General features: G+C 44.0%; 1 protein-coding gene across 1 annotated transcript in view; it reads left to right on the forward strand.

Annotated features, from left to right (window-relative positions):
• Nucleotides 1-26,279, forward strand: part of DNAH11 (dynein axonemal heavy chain 11) — a 308,320-nt gene that overhangs the window by 95,832 nt on the left and 186,209 nt on the right. The window contains exons 24-34 of the mRNA XM_075062396.1: nucleotides 6,934-7,056; nucleotides 7,354-7,476; nucleotides 7,879-8,103; nucleotides 9,515-9,606; nucleotides 12,124-12,250; nucleotides 14,846-14,995; nucleotides 20,604-20,837; nucleotides 23,365-23,496; nucleotides 24,380-24,540; nucleotides 25,856-26,012; nucleotides 26,131-26,276. Coding sequence (XP_074918497.1) covers nucleotides 6,934-7,056; nucleotides 7,354-7,476; nucleotides 7,879-8,103; nucleotides 9,515-9,606; nucleotides 12,124-12,250; nucleotides 14,846-14,995; nucleotides 20,604-20,837; nucleotides 23,365-23,496; nucleotides 24,380-24,540; nucleotides 25,856-26,012; nucleotides 26,131-26,276 — 1,670 coding nt within the window. The remainder of the gene's footprint in view (nucleotides 1-6,933; nucleotides 7,057-7,353; nucleotides 7,477-7,878; nucleotides 8,104-9,514; nucleotides 9,607-12,123; nucleotides 12,251-14,845; nucleotides 14,996-20,603; nucleotides 20,838-23,364; nucleotides 23,497-24,379; nucleotides 24,541-25,855; nucleotides 26,013-26,130; nucleotides 26,277-26,279) is intronic.

The raw sequence follows: 26,279 nt of genomic DNA on the forward strand, positions 1-26,279 counted from the left end.
CCATGGACATAAGCAATCGATTTTTTGATCGCACTGTGGACGCGCAAAACCGATTTTATAACATCGGTTTTGTAATATCGGTTTAAACTACTTCGAAATAATCGTGCAGTGTAGACGTACCCTTATTTCCAGTACAGTTAGAGCAATACAAAAGCACAGTGGGTATCTGTGACATTCCAGGGTGCAATCCAGACTCGTGAGTGGCTGTGTCACCCCTGCCCTGTGAACTTTGGTGCCTCACAAGGCTTTGCTGCTCTAGCTCCCACCAGGGCTGCTCACAGACAGCCTTCCTGCATGCAGGTAACACCTGAGTGTCTGTGCATAGCTGCAGCCTGGCAACCACACATCAGTCACGCAGTGGTTTCCACTAGTCTTGATTACCACTTGTAGAGTGACCTCAATACAATCCCACAATTTCCCCCCAAAACATGTGCTCTGCACTGTCCAGCCCTCTCCTGGGCAGTCCAGTATACTAAGTTTGTTGCTCCTCTAAGGGAATCAATATACAAGTTTGGTATCTGAAATGTAGTTCTTCTTCGAGTGATTGTTCATGTCCATTCAAAGTAGGTGTGCAAGCGCTCCGTGCACGCCAGCCGGAAGATTTTCCCCTAGCAGCGTCCATAGGGTTGGCTCAGGCGCCCCCTGGAGTGGAGTCGCCATGGCGTCCTATAAAGGGGCACGCCGACCCTCCAGCCCCTCAGTTCCTTCTTACCACCGGTGACGGTTATCTGGAACTTCTCTTGCATAGCAATCTGGCAGTGTCCTATCCATACTGTTTAGTCCGTGTATTCAGTTATATTATAGTTAGTTAGATAAATCTTTGTATATAGTTTTCGTAGTTGAGGGGTTCCCCCCCCCCCACAGTCTTCGTCGCCCGCTGGGGCATGCCTGGGTCCCCCGGGTTCAAATTCTGAGAGGACTGCAGGAAATTCATGCCCAAGAGCGACCTGCACTCTGTGTGCTTGAGGTGCCTCGGAGAGAGCCACCAAAAAGACCGGTGCTCTATCTGTAGAGGCTTCCACCTGCGAACTCTCAAGGACAGAGCTCAAAGACTTAGAGTCCTCCTGATGGGGGCGGCCCTGCGACCACCCTCGAATCCAGAACCGGCCGAGGCGGGCCCCAGCACGTCGTCCTCGGTGCGGAGTGCCCCGGCACCGGCATCAGGACTTAGGGCCCAGTCCAGGTCGTCCAGGACCTGGTACCAGGTGGAGTCGGGTCATAGGATGTCGGCCTCAGTGCGGCACCGCTCACCTTCGCCGGTGACTGCCAAGAAAAAGAAGCTGGTGAGGGATCGGTCTCCCCACCAGGACCCGAGGCCGACCCTGCCCCCGGGGCTAAGCGGACAGGCTGGGTTACAGCCCTTGGCGGTTCCATCGACTCCTGCGCTGCAGAGAGGGTGGTTGAGTCCAGACCAACCTAATTCTCTGGGCCTTAGCGGAGTCGTACGTCCCCCCGTTGACGCCGGAGGTGTTCGAGGCGGCCTCAAGCCTGATGGGTCTCCCGGCACTGGCCTCCCCACATCGTCAGGAGTTGCCTATTGTGGTCCGCCCACCAGTACAATCTAGAGGCAAGCCGGCCATGCTATCGCCTCCCTCCCCGCACTGAGCTGCGAAGGCGGCACCGGACCAGAGGAGAGGCTTCCCGTCGCCTCGACACCGCTCATCTTCAGCATCGAGCACCGCTCCCCCCGGGTCTTCATATTCAGAGACCTCAGACTCAGAGGCGGACTCCTATCGCTCCAGCAGGTCGCGGAGCAGGAGATCGGTGTCGGGGGCGAGCCACCAACGTTACCCACAGTGGGAGCAACAATGACAGCTGCCGTTTTGGACTCCCTGGGCCTACCATCAGTCGGAAGGCCAGGCGTTTGGCCCTCAGTCACGGTCGGCTTCGGTGTCCTCGATGTTGATGGCCCTGGCGCAGCTACCTCTCCCACCGGCACCGTCGCTGGGCAGGGGTGTGCCATCGTCAAGTGCAGCACTCCCTAACCGGGCAGCGGCACCGGCAGCAGCTTTAATTCGGGCTACGCCACCACTGCATGATACGCCAAGTCGCTCACTAGCGACCCCGGTACCAGCCGCCGTGCCGCATTTGGACTCAGAACCGGCACCACAAGCTCAATACCGTGTGCTGCAGGGTGCGGAGGGGCCACATGCACTGGAGGAAGGGCCACTTCATGTAATCTCCTCGTCATCCTCCCTGGACGAGGCGGTCTCAGACATGGCTGCAGCTCCGGCCCTAGAGGGCACTCAAATTCTCCAACAATTGCTTTGGCAAGCAGTTCAAAGCCTCGCAATCCAAGCGGAGGAGATCGAGGTGGACGTGGACCTGTGGTGGACATCCTGGCCCCCTCAGGATCATCCAGGGTGGCCCTCCCGCTGATAAAGACGATAGCGGATAAGTTCCGCACCCTGTGGCAAACACCAGCCTCATTGGCCCCTACTGCCAAGAGGATGGAGCAGCGCTACTTCATCCCCTCTAAAGGGCACGGACACCTGTACACCCACCCTCCCCCGACTCCCTGGTAGCAGATGCGGCTAACCAGCAGGAGCGTCAAGGGTTTCAGGGGTCAACACCAAAGAGCAGGGACGCAAAAATACTTGAGCTCTTTGGTAGAAAGATGTACTCCACGGGGGGACTCCACTCCGCATTGCCAATCAATAGTAAGCCGATATGGCCACAACGTGTGTTCGGCCATGTCGAAGTTTGTGGAGCTCCTTCCCCAGGACTCGAGATCAGAGTTTTCAGCCCTAGTGGAGGAAGGCAAACTGATCTCTCGAGCCTCCCTCCAGGCCACCTTAGATGCGGTGGACTCAGCCTCGCGCACCCTGACCACGGGCCTGGTCATGCGGCGGGGTGCCTGGCTCCAGGTCTCGGGCCTGCCCTGTGAGGTCCAGCAGATGATTCAGGACCTCCCCTTCAAAGGGCAGATGCCGTTTTCAGAGAAAACGGACAAACGTCTCCATAGTTTAAAGTACTCGAGGGCCACGCTTCACTCGCTGGGCTTGCATACCCCTGCGACCCAGCGCAGACAATTTAGGCCGCAGGCAGCCCCTTGCCCATACCAGCCACAGGCCTGCCAGGAGCTGGGGCTCAGGCGGGGTAGAAATGGCAGGAGGTGTCATCAGCGTCACCCCCTCCGGCCAGGCGTCTGGCCAATCGAGATCACCATCTGGGCCTAGACCCCCTATTTGATGCTACGGTCGAGGGCGACCTACCAGTCGAGACTCTGGATCCTCCCACCCCTACCTTTGGGTCACGTCTGTCCCACTTCTACCGTGCCTGGTCCCGAATTACGTCGGACAAATGGGTGCTCTGCATGGGAGAGAGGGGATATTCTATCCAGTTTTCCTCCTTCCCGCCCCACCAACCCCCTTCCCCATCCGTCTTCAGCGACTCTTTTCATGAGCAACTTCTGGTTCAAGAAGTGAAGTCCCTCACGGAGGCAGGGGAGGTGGAAGAAGTTTCACGGGAGTGCAGGGGCAAAGGCTTCTACTCCCGGTACTTCCTCGTACCGAAGGCAAAAGGGGGCCTGAGACCCATCCTAGACTTGCAGCGGCTGAACAAGTTTGTGAGGAAACTCAAGTTCCGCATGGTCTCCCTGTCCTCGATCATTCCCTCCCTGGATCTAGGGGATTGGTATGCCGCCCTCGACTTAAAGGACGCCTATTTCCACATCACCATAATTCCACGGCACCGCCAGTACCTCAGGTTCGTCGTGGCCAGCGTCCATCTACAGTTCACGGTGCTCCCATTTGGCCTGTCAGCTGCTCCCAGGATCTTCATGAAGTGCATTTGGGCGACATGGGGGCATGCACCTATGTGGTGGTCCACGCTAGACTCCGACTTCGCCCGCTGCAGTCCTCATTGGCAATAGTCTATTGCGCGGTCAGGGACCCCCTGGACTCCGTGGTGTCCGTTGCTCGCTTCAGTGGTGGCTCAACCCGCAGGAAATCTGCATGGGTGTTCCCTTTGCTGCCCCACAGCCCTCCGTCTCCCTGGTGATAGACGCCTCGGATCGAGGTTGGGGAGCGCACCTGGGACGCCTCAGGACGCAGGGCTTGTGGTTGCCGGAGGACCTTGAGTTGCTTATCAATGTCAGGGAGCTGAGAGCGGTCCGCCTGGTGTGTTGACCTTCCGGTCTCACCTGGCCAGCAGGTGTTTCAGTCCTTTCGGACAACATGGCGGCAGTCTTTTATATCAGCAAACAAGGGGGTGCACGGTCCTCCTTCCCTCTGCAGGGAAGCCCTTGCGCTGTGGGATTTCTGCATCCACAATACCACTTACCTGACGGCGTTCTACCTTCCGGGGGAACAGAACGGCTTGGTGGACACCCTCAGCCGCTCGTTCCAGGGTCACGAGTGTTCCCTCCGATGGGACGTGGTGCGCTCAATTTTCCAGCTCTGGGGCTTTCCCCAGTTAGACCTGTTTGCCTCGGGGGAAAACAGGAAGTGCCGATGGTTTTGCTCTCTTCTGGGCTACAGTCAGGGGTCTCTGTCTGATGCTTTCCTTCAGCCATGGGAAGACGGCCTGCTCTATGCCTTTCCTCCAATCCCCCTGATACACAGGGTGCTTTTAAAGATTTGCAGGGATCGCACCAGGGTAATTTTGATAGCTCCGGCGTGGCCGCGCCAGCATTGGTACACGTCACTCCTGCACATGTCCGTTCAGGCGCCCCTGACGCTGCCCCTACTCCCGGACCTGATCACGCAGGACTGGGGCTCCCTCCTCCATCCGAACCTTGAGTCCCTTCACCTCACAGCCTGGATGCTCCATGGCTGAACCAGGTGGAGTTGCAGTGTTCCCAGCAGGTCAGGCAGGTGCTGCTGGGTAGCAGGAATACATCAATTAGGGCCACTTACTTGGCTAAATGGAAGCGCTTCTCCATCTGGTCGGGTCAGCGGGGTCACGATCCACTGGGGGTTCCAATTCCCATTGTCCTTGACTGTTCGCTCCACCTAAGACAACTGGGCCTCTCCCTTTCCTCCATTCGTGTACATTTGACGGCCATATCCGCTTTTCATCTGGGAAAGGTGGATACCTTAGTGTTTGCGAACCCACTGGTTGGGTGTTTCCTCAAGGGTATGGACAGGATCTTCCCGCATGTGTGTCAGCTGACCCCTGCTTGGGACCTGAACCTCGTCCTGTTTGTCCTCTCGGGGCCTCCCTTTGAGCCTCTGGCCTCGTGCTCCCTGCTGTACATGTCATACAAGACTGCCTTCCTGGTGGCCATCACCTCGGCCCGACGGGTGTCGGAGCTTCAAGCGTTAACATCTGAGCTCCCGTGCACAGTCTTCTACAAGGACAAGGTCCAACTTAGACCTCATCCAGCTTTCCTACCCAAGGTCGTTTCACAGTTCCACATGGGCCAAGATATCTTTCTCCCGGTGTTTTACCCGAAACCACACGCCTCCAGCGAAGAGCGGAGGCTACAGTCCCTGGATGTTCGCAGGGCCTTGGCTTTTTACATAGAGCATACCAAGCCGTTCAGACGCTCGACCCAGCTCTTCATCACAGTGGCAGAGAGGATGAAGGGGCTACCCATTTCCTCTCAGCGGATCTCTTCGTGGATCGCGACCTGCATCCGGGAATGCTACTGTATAGCGAAGACCCCTGTCCCTCCGGTCACGGCCCACTCCACTAGGGCGCAGGCCTTCTTGGTGGATTCCTGGCTTAGGTTCTGACTCAGGAGATTTGTAGAGCGGCCACATGGTCCTCCATCCACATGTTCTTGTCTCACTATGCCATCACGCACCAGGCTAGGGATGATTCAGCCTTCGGTTGCGCAGTAGTCCAGTCAGCAGTGATCTCCAACCCCTCCTTGCAAGGTTAGGCTTGTGAGTCACCTACTTTGAATGGACATGAACAACCACTCGAAGAAGAAAAAACGGACACCCACATTTTAGTAACTGTTGTTCTTCGAGATGTGTTTTTCATGTCCATTCCAACACCCACCCTCCTGCCCCTATGTCGGAGTGCCGGCAAGAAGGAACTGAGGGGGTGGAGGGTTGGCGGGCGCCATGGCAGCTCCACTCCAGGGGGCGCCTGAGCCGACCCTATGGACGCTGCTAGGAGAAAATCTTCCGGCTGGCGTGCATGCAGCGCTTATACACCTACTTTGAATGGACATGAACAACACATCTCGAAGAACAGTTACTAAAAGGTGGGTAACCGTTTTTTACTCACACAGTTCACAACACTAGATTATTTTGGTTAAAGAATAAAACAAGTTAATTTAGCTACAAGGGGATAGGTTTTAAGTGAGTACAAGTATAAGGCATTAAAATCAGAAATGGTTACAAGCGAGGGGAAGATAAAATGCTTCCTAGTAAACTTAACAAACTAGACTTGGCTCAAGTTGAAATCTCTTACCATGTTTCCAGTAACATTGCTGACCAAATTCTCGGGCCAGGATCTGCTCCCACAGGCTTGTTTCTTTTATCGTCTTAGGTGCAAGAGTGAGAGATGGATAGGGAAAGAGAACTTGGGTGTTTTGCCCCTCACTCTTATAGTTCTGTCTCCTTTTGACGGTGCATTTTCTTGAAGGTTACCCCTAGATAAAGTTAATTCCCACTGTAAGGATGGAGACAAAGAGTCTGATGGTGAAAAAGGTTCCATGCTGTTGTTTGCTAAGATGCAAATTTCTTTGCTCCGACCTCGCTTCCTTGCCAAAGAATGGCCACTTGAAGGTGATGGTCCAGCAGCTTTGACACCTGGCGGGATGCGTCATCTTGTCCTTTGTCTTTGAGAAACATGTTTACCCACTTCCCAGACTTGTCTGGTAAACGCACTTCAGTCATGATTTCAGCGTATATTGATAATTTTACATGTAATGTTGCTACACACATTTCATCATGATATTGACCAGCAAGGTAATAGTTTTCAAATGATACCTCACAAGCCATATTTTGTACAAAGATTTTGTTTATTTTACAGGTCAGATTGTCAATAACTGAAGGCACAACCTTAGCAGACTTGCTGAGACTACAACTGCATAAGGTGGAAGATGAAGTCCGAAGCATTGTTGACAAAGCAGTGAAAGAGCTGGGCACTGAGAAGGTGGGTCAATCCCATTTCTCTTTTTCTGTTATACATTGGCATGACAATTCTTCATATTAATTTATCATGAACATGGACAAAACTTAGCCATAAAGAAATTTATGGCTGACACAAATAGTTTCATTTAACCTAGTTGGAATGTGATATGTGATCAATGACAGTAGGTGAAAGTGTTTAATTGCTTTGCATGTAGTGTATTCTACAAATACTGCTTTTTGAAATACAATAGTTTTACTTTGCAACCTGAAGCATCAAACTTAAATATATAAAAGTGTTACTGTTACTGTTTTTAACTAGATTCTTACAGAGATCAGCCAAACATGGGCTACCATGGAGTTCTGCTATGAAGAGCATTACAGAACCAGAACTCCGTTATTAAAATGTGATGAACAGCTTTTTGAAACTTTAGAGAACAATCAGGTAAGACTTTGGTATATTAATATTATTCCTGTTGCATTTTTAACAGTTTAAACTCACAACTTTTTCTATAACTTTTATTTACAGTGAATCCTATTTTCCCCAGATGTTAGTCTATAAAATTATATGTATGCTGTTTAACTATATATATCTTAAGGAAAATTCCTGTCTCTGTGTAGGAGTTAGCAAAATTACAGCTCCTTGGTTTTATATTTCCCTAGTTTCTTTGGAATCATTTAATAATATGTTGTCCATTTGCAAGGCTAGATAATGACTTTTGCTCTGATATATAATAATAATAAGTTGCAAGAGAATTTGTAAAAGTTTTCTTAGCTGTGACTCCTGTGCTTGATGAGTTATTTTGATTACTACTTTTTTGCTGCTCTCCTTTTTGTTTTTTTCTAGGTTCAGTTGCAAACAATTCTGCAAAGTAAATATGTAGAATATTTCATTGAACAAGTCACGAGTTGGCAAAGGACATTGAATGTGGCAGACTCAGTCATTTTCATTTGGATGGAAGTTCAACGCACATGGTCTCATCTAGAAAGCATCTTCATTGGCTCTGATGATATCAGAACCCAGTTGCCTGAAGACGCCAAAAGATTTGATGGAGTTCATGCAGACTTCAAAGTTAGTAGGGCATAGTTTATCGTAATGTAGTGAAATGGTTGCTCTTGTCTTCTTATTTTAGGAAAAGTAGATTGTCCATTATCTTAAATACACGTCTTAAAATATTATTGGTATTTTAATTATACAATGTGGATAATTAGACTTCATTAATAAGAATAAGAAGAAAACCAAACAGCATAAAGGGTTTTTGCACTGTTGTAAGGAGCAGCACACCAGGGCCTGCACACGGGAGAAGAATCATGATTCAAGCTATGTCTACATTACAACTTCTATGCCAAAATAGCCTCTTTGTGTAGATGAAGCATACAGAAGGAGGAGTTCCGTCCCGCATAAGAATGCTGCCTCCTGAACAACAGTAGCTAGGCTGACAGGAGCCTTCTTCAGTCAGGATAGCTGGAGCCACACTTTTGTCAGCATAAGCTCTGTTGATGATGGGGGGGGGTAAATCTTTTTTTCACACCCTTAGCCAACATAGCTATACTGGTATAAATTTTGAGTGCAGGCCAGGTCTAAGATAGACTTCCACGCTACTTTAGAGGGATGTGATCTGTTTAAGTATAGAGGAAGAAATTAATGCTCCACCCAACCTCTGACCCTCTCTGCCGTATCCCCCATCCACTGATTTGGGTGAGGGAATAGAGCAGATATACAGCACCGGTTTGTCCCTGTAAACCCAGACCTAAGGTGTGAGGAGTTTTCTCCACCTTATGGTTATGTAGGCAGGGACACAATCCAGTCCATAGTATGGGATGATCTCAAATATTTCCAGTAGTTTGGCCCTGGTTGTAGTGCAAAAAGTCCTTTAGAATTTTTTTTTTCATCTAATGGAGGCATCTTGATTTAACTGAAATCTGAATCTTTTGGGCTTGAATCTCTGTAGCCCGGGATCTCGTCTAGTCATTTAGACCAGTGCAAAGGAGTTGTAAAACACTGCCATTCTGATTTTGTAGAATTTTATGCTCACTTCTTAGCCTTTTTACATAGGTGTGAATGACCACAGAAGATCCAAGGCAGTGGAGAATCAGGTCTTCTATATTTCAGTCCAAGCAAAGAAATATAATGGGAGTTAATACTTTTCTGCTACTGTTTGTCACTCTTTTTGTTAGAAGGGATCACATGAAAGTGATCATGAAAGTGCAGCAGAAGTTTCTTTCCATGGGCACAATTGACTTGTAGTGTGTTTCTACATTTATTTAATGCTTTTACCTTCAATTTAAAAGGCTATAAAATGAAATAAATAATGGACTTTTCCTTATTATTTTTCCATTAAAAAATGGAACCAAAAAGAAACTAGTACTATTCTCTCCAACTCTTGCATGTCTTTATTGACTCATTTTAGCAAATGTTATGAAAAGGAATATCTAGGTTTGAATTTTAGATGTTATAATTAATACCTCTTCACTTTGCTCAGGAATTAATGATGGAAACAGCAAATACAAAAAATGTGCTAGAAGCAACAACCAAACCAAATCTATATGAAAAACTTGAGAGTCTGCAACACAGGTAAAATTGAAGCTATGATTTTGAATATGTTCAAATGTGTAGGTCAGGAACAATCAGTAAAGAAGTGCTGGGAGGCTGGCCTGTGTGTTTACTGTTTTGTGCAGGTTGACAACAACATACTGTTTTTGAAGACTTAAGGCTTAAGTTGATATAACTTGCCTCGCTAGCGGATGTGAAAAAGCCACCCCCATGAGCGATGCAAGTTACAGAGACCTAAGTGCTGGCCAAACTAGTGCTTTGCCGGTAGGAGACGCTCTCCTGCTGATAAGGTTTCCGCCTTTCATGGTGGTGGATTAATTATGCCGATGGGAGAGTGCTCTCCTGTTGGCTTAAAGCATCTTCACCAGAAATGCTACAGCGAAGCAGCTGTATCATTGCAGCTGTGCTGATGTAGTGCTTTTAGTGTAGACTAACCCTTACTTTAGATCCCAGTCACTTCCTTATTATGTGGCTGATACTTATATAATTTCTTCCCATTATCAGGTGACACTGACACTTTAAAAAGAGAGCTTACCATTTGGGGCACTTTTAAAATATTGATGGTTTAGATAGTACACTGCTACCTCGATATAATGGCACCTGATATAAGACGAATTCAGATATAACGCGGTAAAGCAGTGCTTGAAGGGGATGGGGCTGCGCGCTCCACTGGATCAAAGCAAGTTCAGTATAACTCGGTTTCACCTATAACGCGGTAAGATTTTTTTGGCTCCCAAAGACAGCGTTATACCGAGGTAGAGGTGTATAAACTTACTAATTTTTTTTGTCAGTTTGGTTTTTAAATAGTTTAATTTTAGATCAAATTTCTCCCCACCCCTCTCTTTCTGGTTGAATCTGAGGGGCTGGGAGATTTTCTCTCTCTCTCTCTCTCTCTCTCTGATAATGTTTAGGGTCAGAGATAGTGGACAGTATCCACCATAGAGCCTCCTGGAGCATGGCACTAGGTATGACTTTAATCTTGCTCCTCCGTTTAAGATTCCACCCTGGGGGGAGCAGTGAAAACTTGCATTGATTATAGGGATGCATTTTGGGAAGCTAAAATGATTAGCTGCTGGTCTGGTGGTACTGTTGCAGCTAGCACTGATAACAAGCCAGTGGGAGAGGTGGGCTTAGGGTGACCAGACAGCAAATGTGAAAAATTGGGATGGAGGTGGGGGGTAATAGGAGCCTATATAAGAAAAAATACCCCAAAACCGAGACTGTCCCTATAAAATGGGGCATCTGGTCACCCTAGGTGGGCTGCTTTTTTCTGTATAGCCTAAACCGGAGGTTCTCAACCTTTTTCTTTCTGACCCTCCCTACCTCCAACATGCAATAAAAACTCCATGTCCTTCACAACTGTTTTTCTGCATATAAAAGCCAGCACCAACATTAAGGGGTAGGAAGCAGGGCAGTTGCTCGGGCTCCACATCACAGGGGACACCGCAAAGCTAAGTTGCTCAGGCTTCAACTTCCACCTTGAGTGGTGGAGTTCAGGGTCCTGGGCTGCAGTCCCTTGTGGTGGGGCTTTGGATTTCTGCCCTGAGCCCTAGAGAATTGAATGCCTGCCATGCTTGGCAACTCCCCTGAAACCTGCTCATGGCCCGCTACTGGGCCACAGATTCCTGATTTGAGAACCACTGGCCTAAGCAAGGGGCTGTTTTTTTTCAAAGCCGCCTGAAACTTGAACAGCTGTCCAGAGCCTCGCTGCTCCTGTGAGTGGCAACATATGCCACTCCTCACATTATAAGAAAAGAGAACTTTTTAGTACATCTTCAGAGTAGCAGCCACTTCCTTTTCTCCGGATTTAGCTGCTGGTTGAGATTAACGGACCACCTCCACCCAAAATTTCCACCTCCCCGGTCAACAGTAGGGTGTCTGTCCCCGTCCTGTACTCTTTCAAGATGGACCCTTTAGGGGAGTAAGCTGGAGAGACACATCCACTTACCCAGAACCGTGTGCCCCCATGGCCTTTGCTGGTACCTGCCTCCATGCAGCTTGGCTCTTCTGGATTTCCAGGATCACCTGAAAAAGGAGCATGTCCTGGTTCAGTCAGGCAGCATAATGTCTGAGAATTTCCATGGAGAGAAATCTGTAAATCTGCCACCTGATCATCAATTGCCACTTTTATAAAGCACTTCAGATTTGGCTTTCATTCCTTGGTTGAAGTATCCTTCATTAGGAGGGTGCTCCCTGAATCATTTCACTATACTTCACCTAAAAAAATAAGAGGAAATCCTACTATTCCCACCTTATCTCTGTCTCTCTACTAATTTCTCCTGAATCAATATAGAAAATGTATTATCTAGTTTCCTTTCTGCAAATAACCTCTCTCTCACTCCATTCCCCACTGAGAAGTCTTTGGAGTGCTTCTACAATGGCTTCTTCAGGCTCTTTGTTAGTTTATACCACTTAAGCTATCCACTTTTAAATACCCACAACTTAATTCTTATTTTGCAACTTCTTAAAAGGAAATTTTCCCTGTGTCATATAATTCTGAAATGTAAATGTAAGTAACATTTTTCTTTTTATTTTCAGGCTTTCTCTTTGTGAAAAAGCTCTTGCGGAGTATTTAGAAACCAAACGCATAGCTTTTCCTCGGTTCTATTTTATTTCTTCAGCTGATTTACTTGACATTCTCTCAAAAGGAACACAGCCAAGACAGGTAATATTGCCTGCACGTTTTTGCAATTTCATTATGTCCACAGAAAAATATTCTCAGTATTAATTGTGAAGTGATAATATATGGCTGCATGCTCCTTTTAAAGTATGATTTCACTGTAAACAAAACATAGGTATTTGTAAATAATACAGTCCCTGCTTGTTTCTTTGTTTTTTTGTGGAGAAAAATTAAAAGTGCTTAAACAGGGTGTCATGTTTTCTGATATGGCTTACAACTGAAAGTGCCAATCTTGGATCAGACTGTCAAAAAAGAGGGGAGACACCCCCAACTGGTGGAATATTCTATCATTAGATTTCACTAAGCCAGTAACAAATGTGTGCTCTGGAGTACTATATTAGTCTCACTGTGGAGCCAGAGACAGTCCCCTTAGGTTCTCCAGCCTCCCTCTACTACCCAGACAAACTGGACTTTGTGATGAAGAGTTATTAAAACCAAAAATCACCTTTTATTAAGTTACTCCCAACCCCAAAGGGTCAATCACTTACTCCAGGTCAATGGATCCTCTCGATCTCACACCTAAGATAATGCTGACAGCCAATTTCTCTAGTAAACTAACTTTACGTTTATTAGCTAGGAAAAAAGAAATGAGTAATTGAGAGGTTAAAGCAGGTAAAATACATTAACAAGTGAGTCAAAGTTTGTAAGTACTAAATCTCTGCTATTATATTGGAATCTGCTAGTGTTCCATAAGTCTCTCAGGGTTACCTATAGAATAGCTCTAGGGATCTCTGTCCAATCACTCAGTATTCTATCCTGTCAGAATCCATCAGGATCACTCATATAGCTACCTTCCCCAGAAAGCAATCTGGCTAGTGTTTCCATCACAGCATGGGTTTTTCCTTTGTTGACTAAACACACACTGGATCTGTGGATTTCCCATTGTTGAACACGTTGGCCCATGCTTTGAAATTAGCATGCCTCTTCATTTACAGTCCCAAGGCACCAATTCTGTTTGTTGCACAATCCAATTACAGATACATACACAATATATTTATTTACAGCAGTCCAAACAATCTTTCCTTAGTTTTCATGAAGTTTTACACATTAAGTAAATTCTCATCCTAATACTAATGCACCTTTGATCTAGGATTACCTAATTACAAGGTATACTTTAATGTAACTACATGTAATGTGGTGGCAGACAACAGAATACGCATAGGCAAAAACAATACAATCAACATCTCTTTTTGATCTATTCCAGCAAATGAATTGGCTTGAACACACAATGACCTTTTAGCATTTCTTTGATATTCACATATACCCTCTTGCTCTAGCCTGAGCTGGCAATCTGCTAGACAGCATCACCCAGGGAGAAATGAAACAATCTTTAAGGGAGCAAGTGTTGCAAGTGCTGTGCCTTCTCTTACAGGAAATATTGTGCACATGCCATCTGTAACATCTAATAGAAAGTCAAAGATGGAAAAGACTGAGATCATGAAGTCCATCCTGCCTGTGGCCCAGCATTTGTCAGAGATCAAATCTCAGGCATGCCACTTGTAACAATGATAAGTAATGCTGAAAGGGCTATGGTGTTTGTTATATTGTCACTGATTGAGCTTCTGACTATTCTACTTGGAATGTTTTTGTAACCATGACTCCGTTTGCTCCCCTCAAACAATAATCTGCCAGGTTGTGTGACAGCTAAAGGCTCATTTATATTGAAGCGTCTGCACTAGAATATTATTCAGAAGCTTTACATCACCTTATCTACAAGCCAGATGACATCCCAGTAGTGACCACTCCTGCTGCAGCCATTAATTCTCAGGGTATCAGAATTATTTCTGTGCCTTAGATAGAGCGTATTTAGAAGGGATGTGATGCCTAAAGCAAGGAATACTTTACCAAAGAATAAAGGACTCATGAGACTTAAATAATGATCTTTTCAATAATACAATCCTAAATTCTCATAGCTTCCTTACATCACTAAATCTTAGGGACCTGTTTCATCCTTAAAACTGCACACTTCAGTAGAGAGACCAAGGCCACTGAATTGCCCACTCATGCTGGAGGTGGGCCCTTCTTGTCAGGATTGTGGCATACGGGCAGGGCAATGAGGAAGTTTTTGCCACTTCTCACGCCACATTTATTCTGTAGACAATGAACTTCGGTGTCTCTGGCTGTCAGGCTGGAACTTTTCCCATGAGCATGGGATGTCTCTTAAGAAAAGCATTTAAATATAGTCCATATACCCTAGGATCCTGATCTTGCATTTGGGTCTTTGCACCTGTGTGGCATCCTACCGAAGTTAGCTCCCAGTATAACCTCAGAGCTTCCACAATGTTATGGAGAATCTGGCTTTTATTTCTTGATTATCTTCAAGACCTAAGACCAAAATGCTGGTCCAGTGCTGCATTGATCTTAGCAGGAGTTAGACACTGACAGCAAGTTCTGTGAGTTGAAGGTCTGTAGAATCAGGTTTGTAGGCAATTGGGGGGGAAAAAACCCAACAGAGTGAGACAATGCTTATTTACCTAATTATCTTAATCCACGTAAAGATAAATGTGGATTAAAAATAGAAAATCTGAGCAAATGTATGATGGTTGATTTTCTTAAACCTGTTGTATTGTCTGGAAACAGGTGACTCATCATCTTACCAAACTTTTTGACAACATTGCTGATCTTCAATTTCAAGATAATAAAGAGAAATCTGCAAATATTGCACTGGGGATGTACAGCAAAGAAAAGGAATATGTTCCATTCCGTGCAGAATGTGAATGCATTGGTCAGGTACCTTGTGTTGTTTAAACTTTCTTGGAGGGCATTTTTTTTCTCTTTGGAGTTGGAGGAGAGGCTAAGTGAATATTCTCTTCTGCTAAGCTTACTGGATATTTAGGGGGAAATATACTGGGAGATCATGGGCACCATATAAAAACATAGGAAATCTCATGTAGAAAAAGGAACACAGCTCCCTGCCTGCAGAGTAGCAGGGCTGGCCCATCAGTGTGCAATTAATTACGTCCCCCAATTTACAAGAGGCAAAAAGAGATCCAGGGAGAGGACTGCCAATGGGAGGAGGTCACAGGAGAAGTCAGCTTCTATATTGTTTGTTTTGAGACTGCGCTTGGATGGATGGGTTCTTGTGATGTTTTCTTAACATTAAAACACACCTCACAGGTGTTCAGATTCTATCCAGAAGTCATGATCCCTTGATCATTCTCACACAGATTAACCTGTCACACTTTTTTCCTGAAGATTAAAAGATGTATTCAATGGAGAGGAAGCAGTAGCAGCATTTTGAGCTGTCTTGTCAGTGACAATCATGGACTCGTAAATGGTGATGGCTGGAAAGATGTCCTGGGTTTTGTACTCCAACTGATAGCATGGAGCAAGATTTTCCCCTACGTGGTTGCTTTTCAAGGGTTTTTTCCTAATTTCTTCTTAAACACTTCTAATGATGGTGTCTATAATACTTCTCTAGGCAGAGCATTCAGTTGCTCCTTTGAATACTGACTACACCAATTCAGAAAACGGTACTAAACCCAATACTGATGGCATGGAAAATACCTTTAATTAGCTGTAAAGCAAGAGAGTGGCAACCACAGAATGTTCTATGGATTCACTTTCTGATGTGAAGAGCTTTCCAAACATTGATGGATGTGGTTTTTTTGTTTAATTTCTGTGTTCCATTCCTTTTTTAATATACAACTAAGGTCATAGGATTGATGGAGGGAAGGATTATGAAAAGGAGTGAACCAAATCACAAGAGATTGTATGTATAAGTTTCCCATAGAAGGTTTTGAAAGCCATGTATCTGAGTTGTACAAAATTAGATTGGATAGTGCATCTTTTCACCTTTACCCTCAAGTATTTATAAAACCTATTTTGCAGGGACAACAATATAACTCCTCCAGCATCATTTTTTAAAATTACACCAGTACAGAACTTTTATTATTGATGGCACAGCTTCTTCACCAATATAAGTTAGGATGGGTGCTGTACAGATTTTCCCACTGGAGACATGGGTCTCCACAAACACATATGATATTTTTGGACTGTTTTTCTGAGTGTTGGTACTCAGACAGATTGTGTTTGGATGGTTTTATCTCTACTAACAAATGGTACCATCACTGGAACCTAAGGGCCAAGCAACCATGAGATCATTTGTGCAAGAAATGTATCACTTAAAGCTCTGTCTCTTACATCCTTTATATCTTCTTCATATACTTTAGCCAGAAGAAGAGCTCTGTGTTACTTGACAGCTTCTCTCTCACCAACAGAAGTCGGTCTGATAAAAAATATTACCACTCCCACCGTATCTTGCAAATATCCTGCGACCAACACAGCTACAGCACTGCATATTCTGTAACTCTTTGTTTTTCTTCGGGTGATGGTCCCTATATGGATTCCAGATGTGGGTGTGCATGCGCGCTATGGCCAAGAACCAGAACTTGTTCATAGTACTGTCCATTGACCCACACGTACGTTGTGCATCAGCCACGTGGTGTGTCTGAGGCTTTAAGAGGCTGTGTGGGTTGACTCAACTCGAGTTCCCTCTTACCGCCGCATGGCCAGAGTCATCACCCCTGTTCTTCAGTGCTCTTAGCTTGCTAGTAGAACTCTTTGTCCATCCTTGCCTTCTGTGCTTAGTTTTGTAGTTTTTTCTGGTTAGGTTTTGTTCTGCTGTTGGATTTCTTACCCTCATGGGGTGTCCCTGCACACACCACCTGCCCTTCTGGGGACTATGTCCTGGCAAGCCGGCTTCAAGAACTGTGCTTCATGCCTGCACTCCTTCCCTGTGACAAGCACCACCATTGCCTCTATTGCTTTGGCAATGTCCACATGGTCTCCCACTGCTCTATCTGCTGCTCGTTCCTGCCTTGCACTCAGGAAGCCAGACAACTCTGCCTCCATAAGTATCTGATGGAGGAAGCTGTGTGTCCACATGCACAATTGGAACGGAGACCAGCAGATCCACTGGAGCACCTGTAGTGAGCACCCCCCACCTCCCTCCCATGTGCCGCTGCCCATGGTACCGCTGCAACCGCAGAAACACCATGCACGTAAGAACCATAGACATGGGCATAAGGGCCGTGGCCCTGCCTGTGCTCCACCCCGAGGACCCACTTCCACTTGTCCTCTTTTCCTGAGGCCCCACCCCTACTCTGCATCTTTCCATCCCCTCTCTGCCCTCATGGGGGCTTTGGGGAAGGGGTGAAGAGGCACTCACAAATGGTGAGTAGCCAGCTGGCCAGGCAGGTGGGAAGATTGGGGGCGGGGGGAAAGAGGTGTGAGACGTTGGCGGGGGGAGCATTGGGGGAAGGGGCCAAGTAGGGCCGGTCGTGGAGCATGGGCATGGCCAATCAGGGATGGGCCTTGGTGCAGGGCAATGGTCTGGGGCCATGGTCCGGGCACACCCAGCTTCCCCAAATGGAGGAATCACATGCTGCCAATGGTCAGGGCCCTCCCGGACTGCTCTCTTGATACGTGAGGCCTTCCTCTACCCGTCCCAGGCAGTTTGGCACAACCCGGCTTCCTGTGCCCCCATCCTGAAGCATGCCGAGTGCCGCTTCTTCCTCTTATCTAAGGGTATAGATTTCCTGTTCACTCATCCCTGTCCCAGTTGGCTTGTGGTCCACGCAGCGACTGAGCATGCCTGACAGCAACATCTCAAGGCCACTCCTCCAGAGTGGAGGAAGAGTGGGTGGCGAAGAAATTGAACCTTTTGTGGTGCAAGATTTACTTCCCTTAGGACTTCCAGTAAGTAATCTCCTTGTCTTGAACATACTTATTGACATTTATGTTCCAACATTTAATAGTTGTAAGTCGGGAGACACACTGGGTTTAAACACCTGGGGCTATGGAAAAGACAGGTTATATTAGATGTCTGAGAAACCTAATAACACCACATGAGCTGTCAAAAAAATATGCACCATAAATTTTGAGCCCAGTGGCTCTGAGTAAGGCAAGTATGGGCAACAAATAAAAAATGAGTCAAGTCAAGAAAGCCCAAAAACAAAAGGGACAAATGTAAAGTGGAAGCTAGTTGTGTTGATTGTGCACAGAAACTACTTTTGGTTATGTGGTTAGTATGAAAAGGAAAGAGTTACAAAAAGATGGAAAGCCTGCTTATGCCAACTACTTTAGAGAAATTAATCTTCATGTAATTCTGCAATGCTATCGAGGTCAATATCTGTCTGGGTTTCCAACCATGTAACTGTATGGGACAGTTTCAACTTTGAAATCCACATATCTCAAGGTTTTCTACTTTTTCTATTTTTGTTTTTGGATTTCAAATACCCTTGTTCCTTATTTATTTAGGACAGATCCTTTTTTCTCTCATTGTCCTTTGTAGGATTTGCGTGTGTGTAACCCTAATCTGCTGATAGGGAAACAAACACACTTTAATCAAAATATCTGTCTTGATCTTTTAATTTTTGCAATAATTGGAGAAATGTCACCATATAAACCACTTATTGATCAAAATGTCTTGTTATCTCTTTTCTCATCAGTGTGCTGCCTGGAAAGAGAGAGAAATAGTTAGTTGATTCTATCTCAATCTATATGTCAGTCATTTTCTTTTTTGTTTATTGTTAGAGGTGCTCCCCTGCCTTTTGTGGTGTAGATTGGCAGATAGTGTTGCTCTAACCAGGGATCTTTGTTCATGTCCTGGCCCAGTTTCCGTCATCTCTCCATTTTCTCACTTCTTATCCCTTTTTGTCTCTGTTCTCTTTTTGTTGTGGTTGAATGTTGTGATATTTTTTCCTCCCTCTATTCCCTGGTGATATTGTCCCCCATTTTCCTTTCAGGGCAGTTTTCTGTCCTTGTTCTCTACTCATAGAAACTTATGTGCTGCTCAGAGAAGCAGTTTCCATTAAGGATCCCTTGGGCTGCTGCTTGAGCCTGTATCTCTGTATATGTGAGCTGTTCTTGCTGCCAAACACATTATGGGAGCTTCCATGAAACAAATATAGGGAAAGTAGGTGGTTTTCAAAAAGCAGTGGCTGGGAAGGGATGAGAATGGGGACAGGATGGATCTAAGGTCATCCAGTTTTCTGAGGTAAGTTTGTGCTATTTTTTTCTAAGACTGGCACCAGTCAGAGTGGAAAATACTATTGCACACCCTGAAACCTTTAAACAATATTTTATGTCTTCAACTAGTTGTCATATATACTCAGCATGGAAAGATGAAATGAGACTTGACACTGCATAATCTGTAAATACAAACAGAACATGTAAGCAGATAGTAGTCTGAGATCAAACTTCATTTTAAGCCTTTTATCACGGCCAAAAAAAAATCTTCTTTCAATAAAGTTAAATTTCAGACAATCAGGTTAAATTCCTTAATGCTCCTAAAACTGAGAAATGAAAACCAAAGAGACAAATAACTACTAGCTAAAACTACAAGCACTAATTTAAAGAAAGTCATGTTTTCCAACAAAAAAAAATACATAGTTCTTGTTAAATATGCACCATAATTCTTGTTAATGTGTTTAATTTTAGGGGGACATGTATGTGACTAGAATGTTTCACCTATATCTGGTGTTCTTATGGTTATGTTCGTTTTCTACAAGAGACCGCCAAGATCCATAGCCCCAATTTTTGGGCCTAATATTTTGATTGGTTTTGTAAGCCCACATAATTCTTTGTTCTTTGCACAATAATTGGTTCCATACTCTTTTTTTTTTTTTTTTTTTTTAAATAAAAATGGGACAAGATTAGTGATGGGATACATACAAAGCCTTGTTGGGTAGCATCTGAAAGTAGTTACCATCTGGTGGCTGTTGGATGACAAGAATTTGTGGGCTTGATCCACTGCCCATATTAGACAAGAGTTCACATTAGAAAACTGCTCTCACAACGGGAACTAATTGGCAACCTTGTTGATTGTCTGAGTAGGGAACCCAGAGACTGAACATGCCAGATGACTCAACTTGCTTCTTAAAGGTGGTTCATCCAAAACAAGGTTTTTGCATGTTGGAAGAGTAACATCAGGAAGCTTCCATTGCCAATTCGCACTCTATACCAGTTCTTTAGATAATAAAGAACTTTTCTGTCCCAGGCTTTCAGGCAAACACATTTGATGAGCTTTAAGGCAAACACACACACAAATAACTAAGTGAATAAAGTAAAACGATGCTAGTATCTCAACACTCATAAAAGTTCTTGTAGTACTAAACAACCATGATGAAAACAGCGTGAAACATGGAAAGAAAACTGGTTCTAACTGGAAGTCAAGAAAAGGGTTTGTGTGTGTATATTTTATTTTATTAATGGGTACAAAGAAATACCTTGACAAATATCTGTTTAAATACTGTTCATGATACCAATCAAGTAGGAAGCTATTCCCTCATTAAAATATTCTGAACGCTGATGCAGCATGTATCTTTTTCAAAAGGTGGAGATCTGGTTACAACAACTTGAAGAAACCATGTGTAAAACAGTGCATCGTCATATCATGGAGGCTATAGCTGCCTATGAAGAAAAGCCCAGAGATCAATGGATTTTTGACTACCCGGCTCAAGTTGCACTTACCAGCTCACAAATCTGGTGGACGACAGATGTAGGAATAGCATTCAACAGGCTGGAGGAGGGATTTGAAACAGCCCTGAAGGATTACAATAAAAAACAGGTATTGATGTCTTGCTTATACTGTATGAAAACAAGGTTCCGTTTTCATACTGTATCAATCACCCAGAAATGCTTGGCTGGCATGTTAAATATTTTTTTAGTCAGACTGGCTACTTGCTATTCCCATCCTCTGAAGAAAAGGAAATATGCCTCTTGCTTCTGATTCTCTCTCCCTCTATAGATGATCCCATTTCTGTTTCTCTCTCCAACAATGAAAATTGCCCTTATAGCTTTCTGTGGGTTCATTTTGGAGGAAGAAGAGGAAGGGTAAAAACCAAGGTGCTACAAAATAAAGGATTTTTCCTATAGTTAGCAGGGATAGTTTGTGACCTAAAACTGTCTCAAATCTGGAAAAGTAGATCATACCAAATCCAGCTCTTTGAGGTAGGTATTTTTGATAATTAAAGACAGATGAGGGGCATTTATTCTGAAAATGTGATATGGGCCTTTATTTTCAAAAGCTATTGGTGATTTTGGATGCCTCAGTTTTATGATCTCCACCTTGAGTTCTCTTTCAGGATCTTGGTTTTCAGAAAGTGCTGACCACCCCTCTCTGAAAACTTGGAGTACGTTTGTTGTGGGGGTACAGGAAGGATCTATGGTCATTCAGCATTCCGGAATTGCTGCTATTCCTATTGTAAGGCATCTCAAATTGAGCACCGAAAAATTAGGACACCCAAAGATCACTAGTAATTTTGAAAATGTAGGGTGTACTGAATACTGGTAAACAACAAAAACTTGATTGCACCTCCATGATATTATGGAAATTTTAGGGTGTGCACACCCATACATGTGCCTGAAGAGTGGGAAGGTAATAATGCATATGTAAGGAAGCCAAAACTTGTGAGTCTGTTAGGACAGTGCTTTGTTTGATTTGACAATAAAACCATCAGAGTTCAGTTTGAAACTTTGGTTAGTTTTAGTTTCAAATGGGTATTTTCTGTTGTTGTAATAGCAGCTACACTGTTACCCCATGATTCTCATTTTAAAATAGTGTTCTGATGTTAGCATTCTTTTTTCTTTCAAATTAAATAGCTTAATTTTTAAAAACTACATCTGATTTATTTGATTATAATGGATGATCTGCCAGAGCTATTTTTTTCTCATATCTGCAAGCTGAGAATGAAAAAAAATTAAACTCATCAAATTATGAAGTCATACCAATGCCTGATATTGTGCCATCAGTTTTTAAGCAGAATCCCCCCATCTCCCTTTGAAAGAGGTATAGAGGCCTACTTAAAAATTGATGACTTGCTATGGTTTTGTGGTATTTCTTCATCTAACAGATACATACTGTGCCTCCTATCCTTCTGCTGGGTGGAACATGTTGGGGTGCTATCAAAGAGCCCATTCCTTGACTTTTGGCCCTGAAGCAGGCTGCTCTAAACTGTGCCAGATATCAGGGATTCCTCCTTAGGCACCATACACCACCACTTTGTGTTCCAGCTATTCCCCCTCTGGGACACCCTACCTAGTGAGAGGATTTTGCTCTCTTTGCACTCCTAAGAGTATGGAGTGAACTTAATAACCTTATACATTAGGCAACTTTCTAAGATTTTGTAAATCAATAACATTTTTCGTGGGGGGAAGTGTCTGAGACTTATAGGGTGCAAAGTAATTCATATTGAAATTTTGCCATTCAAATGTCCTTCGTAATCAGATTAGTGTATCCCATAAAGTTATGGTGTGGTAGCCTAAACCCAAGCTAAATGACCCATTTAAAAAAAAAAAACTTACTGTAAAGTAAGGAAATTAGGAATTACAATTGTAATTCTCAAAGAAGTCATTGTCACTTAGATAACTGCCAGACCCTTAAATCTGGGGACTACAAGAAAGCTGACATCTAAATTGCATTATGCCAATAATGAAAAAGCATAGCTTTTGAGGTCTCATTCATTCTTGAATCCTTTTTTGCAGCATGATCTGAACATGGACAAGCACAGCTGTATCACTTACACAATACCTTATATGCACTCTATTAATGTTATGTTTGCCTAATTAGACATGTGCACAGCCAGAGGCTATGATCTTCTTTCCTGTTAATGTGAAGTATTTTGAAGAAAACACATTCATTAAGGATATTTTCACAGTGCAGCTATAAGTAACTTTGTTAATATCCCATTTAATAATTCCTCCATTCATTGTGTTGTACTTCTTTAAAACTCAAGCCATTGTACTTTCATACAGTGTACTTTCAAGTGCTTTGTCCGGTAAAAATGCATGAAGCAAAGAACCATTTCCCCTTTTTCTGGAAAGGCGTTTCTGCAGTTTAATAGATCTCACCATTCAGAAGGTTTTCCTGATACTGACTATAAAAGTTTCTGTTTAACTCTATCACAATGTCCAGAACTGATATGCCCAGAACTGATCCAGTGTTCCAAACATACTCAGTGACTTATAATCATGCATGTGCAAGATAGCTTATGTGGTAATTGAATTCATTACATAAGCAGAATTCATCTCCCATCGTGGTGGTGACTGGGGCAGTGGAATGAAATGTTGCAACAAAATTATTGTCATCTTTTTAGATCGCTCAGCTAAATGCTCTCATTGCTTTGTTGCTGGGAGAACTTGCCTCAGGTGAGAGACAGAAGATCATGACCATTTGCACTATAGATGTTCATGCTCGAGATGTGGTGGCAAAACTTGTTGCTCAAAAGGTAAATTGTAGGGTGTCACTTCTTTTTTTTTTTCATATGCTGTTTTGGGGTTTAAAAGGAAAAAAGAAAAGGACTTTAAGCCAAGCATATGTCCAGGCTTGCATGAGTACATAAGGAAGGGGCAGATGATATGGTTGTGGGCACAAGGACTACCTGCTTCCCAGCCATGTACTGAACCACTGGCCATTCCTCTCTCTGTAGTGAATTGTCTTCTGGAGTCTCATATTTGAGTGATGAATCAAACCCAGAACTTTTTTTTTAGCCATTTGTAGGATGGTTCAAACCAGGTTCAAACTTTGATCAGCAAAGTTACCCTTGGGTAAGCCAAGTCTGTTCTTCAGATGATGGGTTCCATGAAGGCATGGAAGGAACTAGTCTGTTTTTCTTTGTAGCTTCTCCATCTTTGATTATTTAGCCATTAGTTGTTATGTTCTGATCTCTGTTTAGCCCTCCAGAACTGGGTGTTTGTCTGTCTCACATGGTGATTGCAGGATAAATATATTCCTACACACAAAACTTTTTGTTCTTGTGAAACTGAAGTTACAGGTACGTGTCAGTGGTCTGAGTGCATATTACCTTTTATTGGATGGAAAGTGACTAGGGCTTGGGAGGTAATCATAGGTGCTGGAACCAGGGATGCTGGGGATGCTGCTGCACCCCCTGGTTTGAAGTGGTTTCCATTATATACAGGGTTTACAATTTGGTTCAATGGCTCTCAGCATGCCTAGAAGTAAGTATAATCCCTTATAATTGCTTGTAGTAGTTATTACTTGTAAAAGACTATGTGTGAACCCTACTGATGACAGTTAAAGCTTTTGGGAGTGTCTGGTTTCTTTCATCTCCACAGTTTCCACATGACTTAATGTTTGTGCATTGGTTTTAGGTCACTAGTTCCCAAGCTTTTGCTTGGCTGTCACAACTACGCCATAGATGGGATGAGGCCCAGAAACACTGCCTTGCCAACATTTGCGATGCTCAGTTCCAGTACTTCTATGAGTATTTGGGAAATACCTCTCGGCTAGTTATTACACCTCTGACTGACAGGTACTGACTCTTGTTAATAAAGAACTATCTCTGCTTGATCCATTTAATAGAATACAAAGTTAGACTTTCCATAGCAAACCTCTGTGTTCTTTCATAAATATATGTAAGGTCCTTCTTAATATGCCAAATATAATACCTTTATGTGCATGTGTCAAGGTTTTTTCCCCACTCTGAACTTTAGGGTACAGATGTGGGGGACCTGCATGGACCCTTCTAAGCTTAATTACTAGCTTAGATCTGGTAACACTGCCCCCACCCAGAATTTCAGCATCTGGGGCACTTTCTGTCCCCCAAAACTTTCCCCTCCCTGGGTTGCCTTGAGGGACTTCACCAATTGCCTGGTGAACACAGATCCAAACCCCTTGGATCTTAAAACAAGGAGAAATTAACCATCTCCCTCCTTTACCCCCACCAATCCCTGGTGAGTCCAGATCCAATCCCCTGGTATCTAAACAAGAGAAATCAATCAGGTTTCTAAAAGAAAGCTTTTAATTAAAGAAAGAAAAGGTAAAAATTATCTCTGTAAAATCAGGATGGAAAATGCTTATAAACAGGGTAATCAGATTCCTATGAAGCGAGGGCCTCCCGCCCCCAGCCTTAGGTTCAAAGTTACAGAAACAGAGGTAAAATCCTTCCAGCAAAAAGAAACATTTACAAGTTGAGAAAAACAAACATAAGACTAACATGCCTTGCCTGGCTAATTACTTACACGTGAAACATGAGAGACTGATTCAGAAAGATTTAGAGAGCCTGGATTGATGTCCCATCCATCTCAGTCCCGAGAGCGAACAACGAACAAAAACAAAAAAGCAAAAAAAAGACTTCCCTCCACCAAGATTTGAAAGTATCTTGTCCCCCTATTGGTCTTCTGGTCAGGTGTCAGCCAGGTTCACTGAGCTTCTTAACCCTTTACAGGTAAAAGAGACATTAACCCTTAATTATCTGTTTATGACAGCATGTGTATAAATAAAACAAGTGGTATGATCTTTGTGTTTGTAAAATAGATAAAATAAAATATTCCCTAGTCGATGTGCTATAGGTTCTCAGTGTAATCTGACAAGTATTAAAATTAATGTATGTACCATTCTACACAATTGGCTTATATATGTAAAACAAATATTTGCAAATTAAAATGTTGCACTTCACTTTTTACACGGTCCATCTCATGCAAGAGTCTATTATAATGTATATGTTGTGCATATACAATTAAGGTTTTAGTGCTATCCTAAATTTCCCAGCTTCTGTGGTTTTAAAATCTCCACCGTGTAAGTAACATTCTTTGCATGCAATAATAATGGTCTCTCATTGCTTAAAGGTGTTACATTACTCTAACACAGTCTCTACACCTGACAATGAGCGGGGCTTCTGCAGGGCCAGCTGGCACAGGCAAAACAGAGACCACCAAAGACCTGGGCCATGCCCTTGGTATGATGGTCTATGTCTTCAACTGTTCTGAACAGATGGACTATAAGGTACGGTATTTTATCAAACAGTGGTTTCAGTACAATTTTATTTTTTTAACATACAATGCATTAAAAAAACTTTACTCTTTCTGAAAATAAACACTAAATGGTTGATTCTGTCTTTTAGTCCGTAGGAAACATCTACAAAGGTTTGATCCAGACAGGTGCTTGGGGATGCTTTGATGAGTTTAATCGAATTTCAGTAGAAGTCCTATCAGTGGTGGCAGTGCAAGTAAAGACTATACACGATGCCATTAGAAATAAGAGGAAGAAGTA

This window comes from Chelonoidis abingdonii, chromosome 2, assembly GCF_003597395.2.
Source record: "Chelonoidis abingdonii isolate Lonesome George chromosome 2, CheloAbing_2.0, whole genome shotgun sequence".
NCBI classification, from domain to species: domain Eukaryota; kingdom Metazoa; phylum Chordata; order Testudines; family Testudinidae; genus Chelonoidis; species Chelonoidis abingdonii.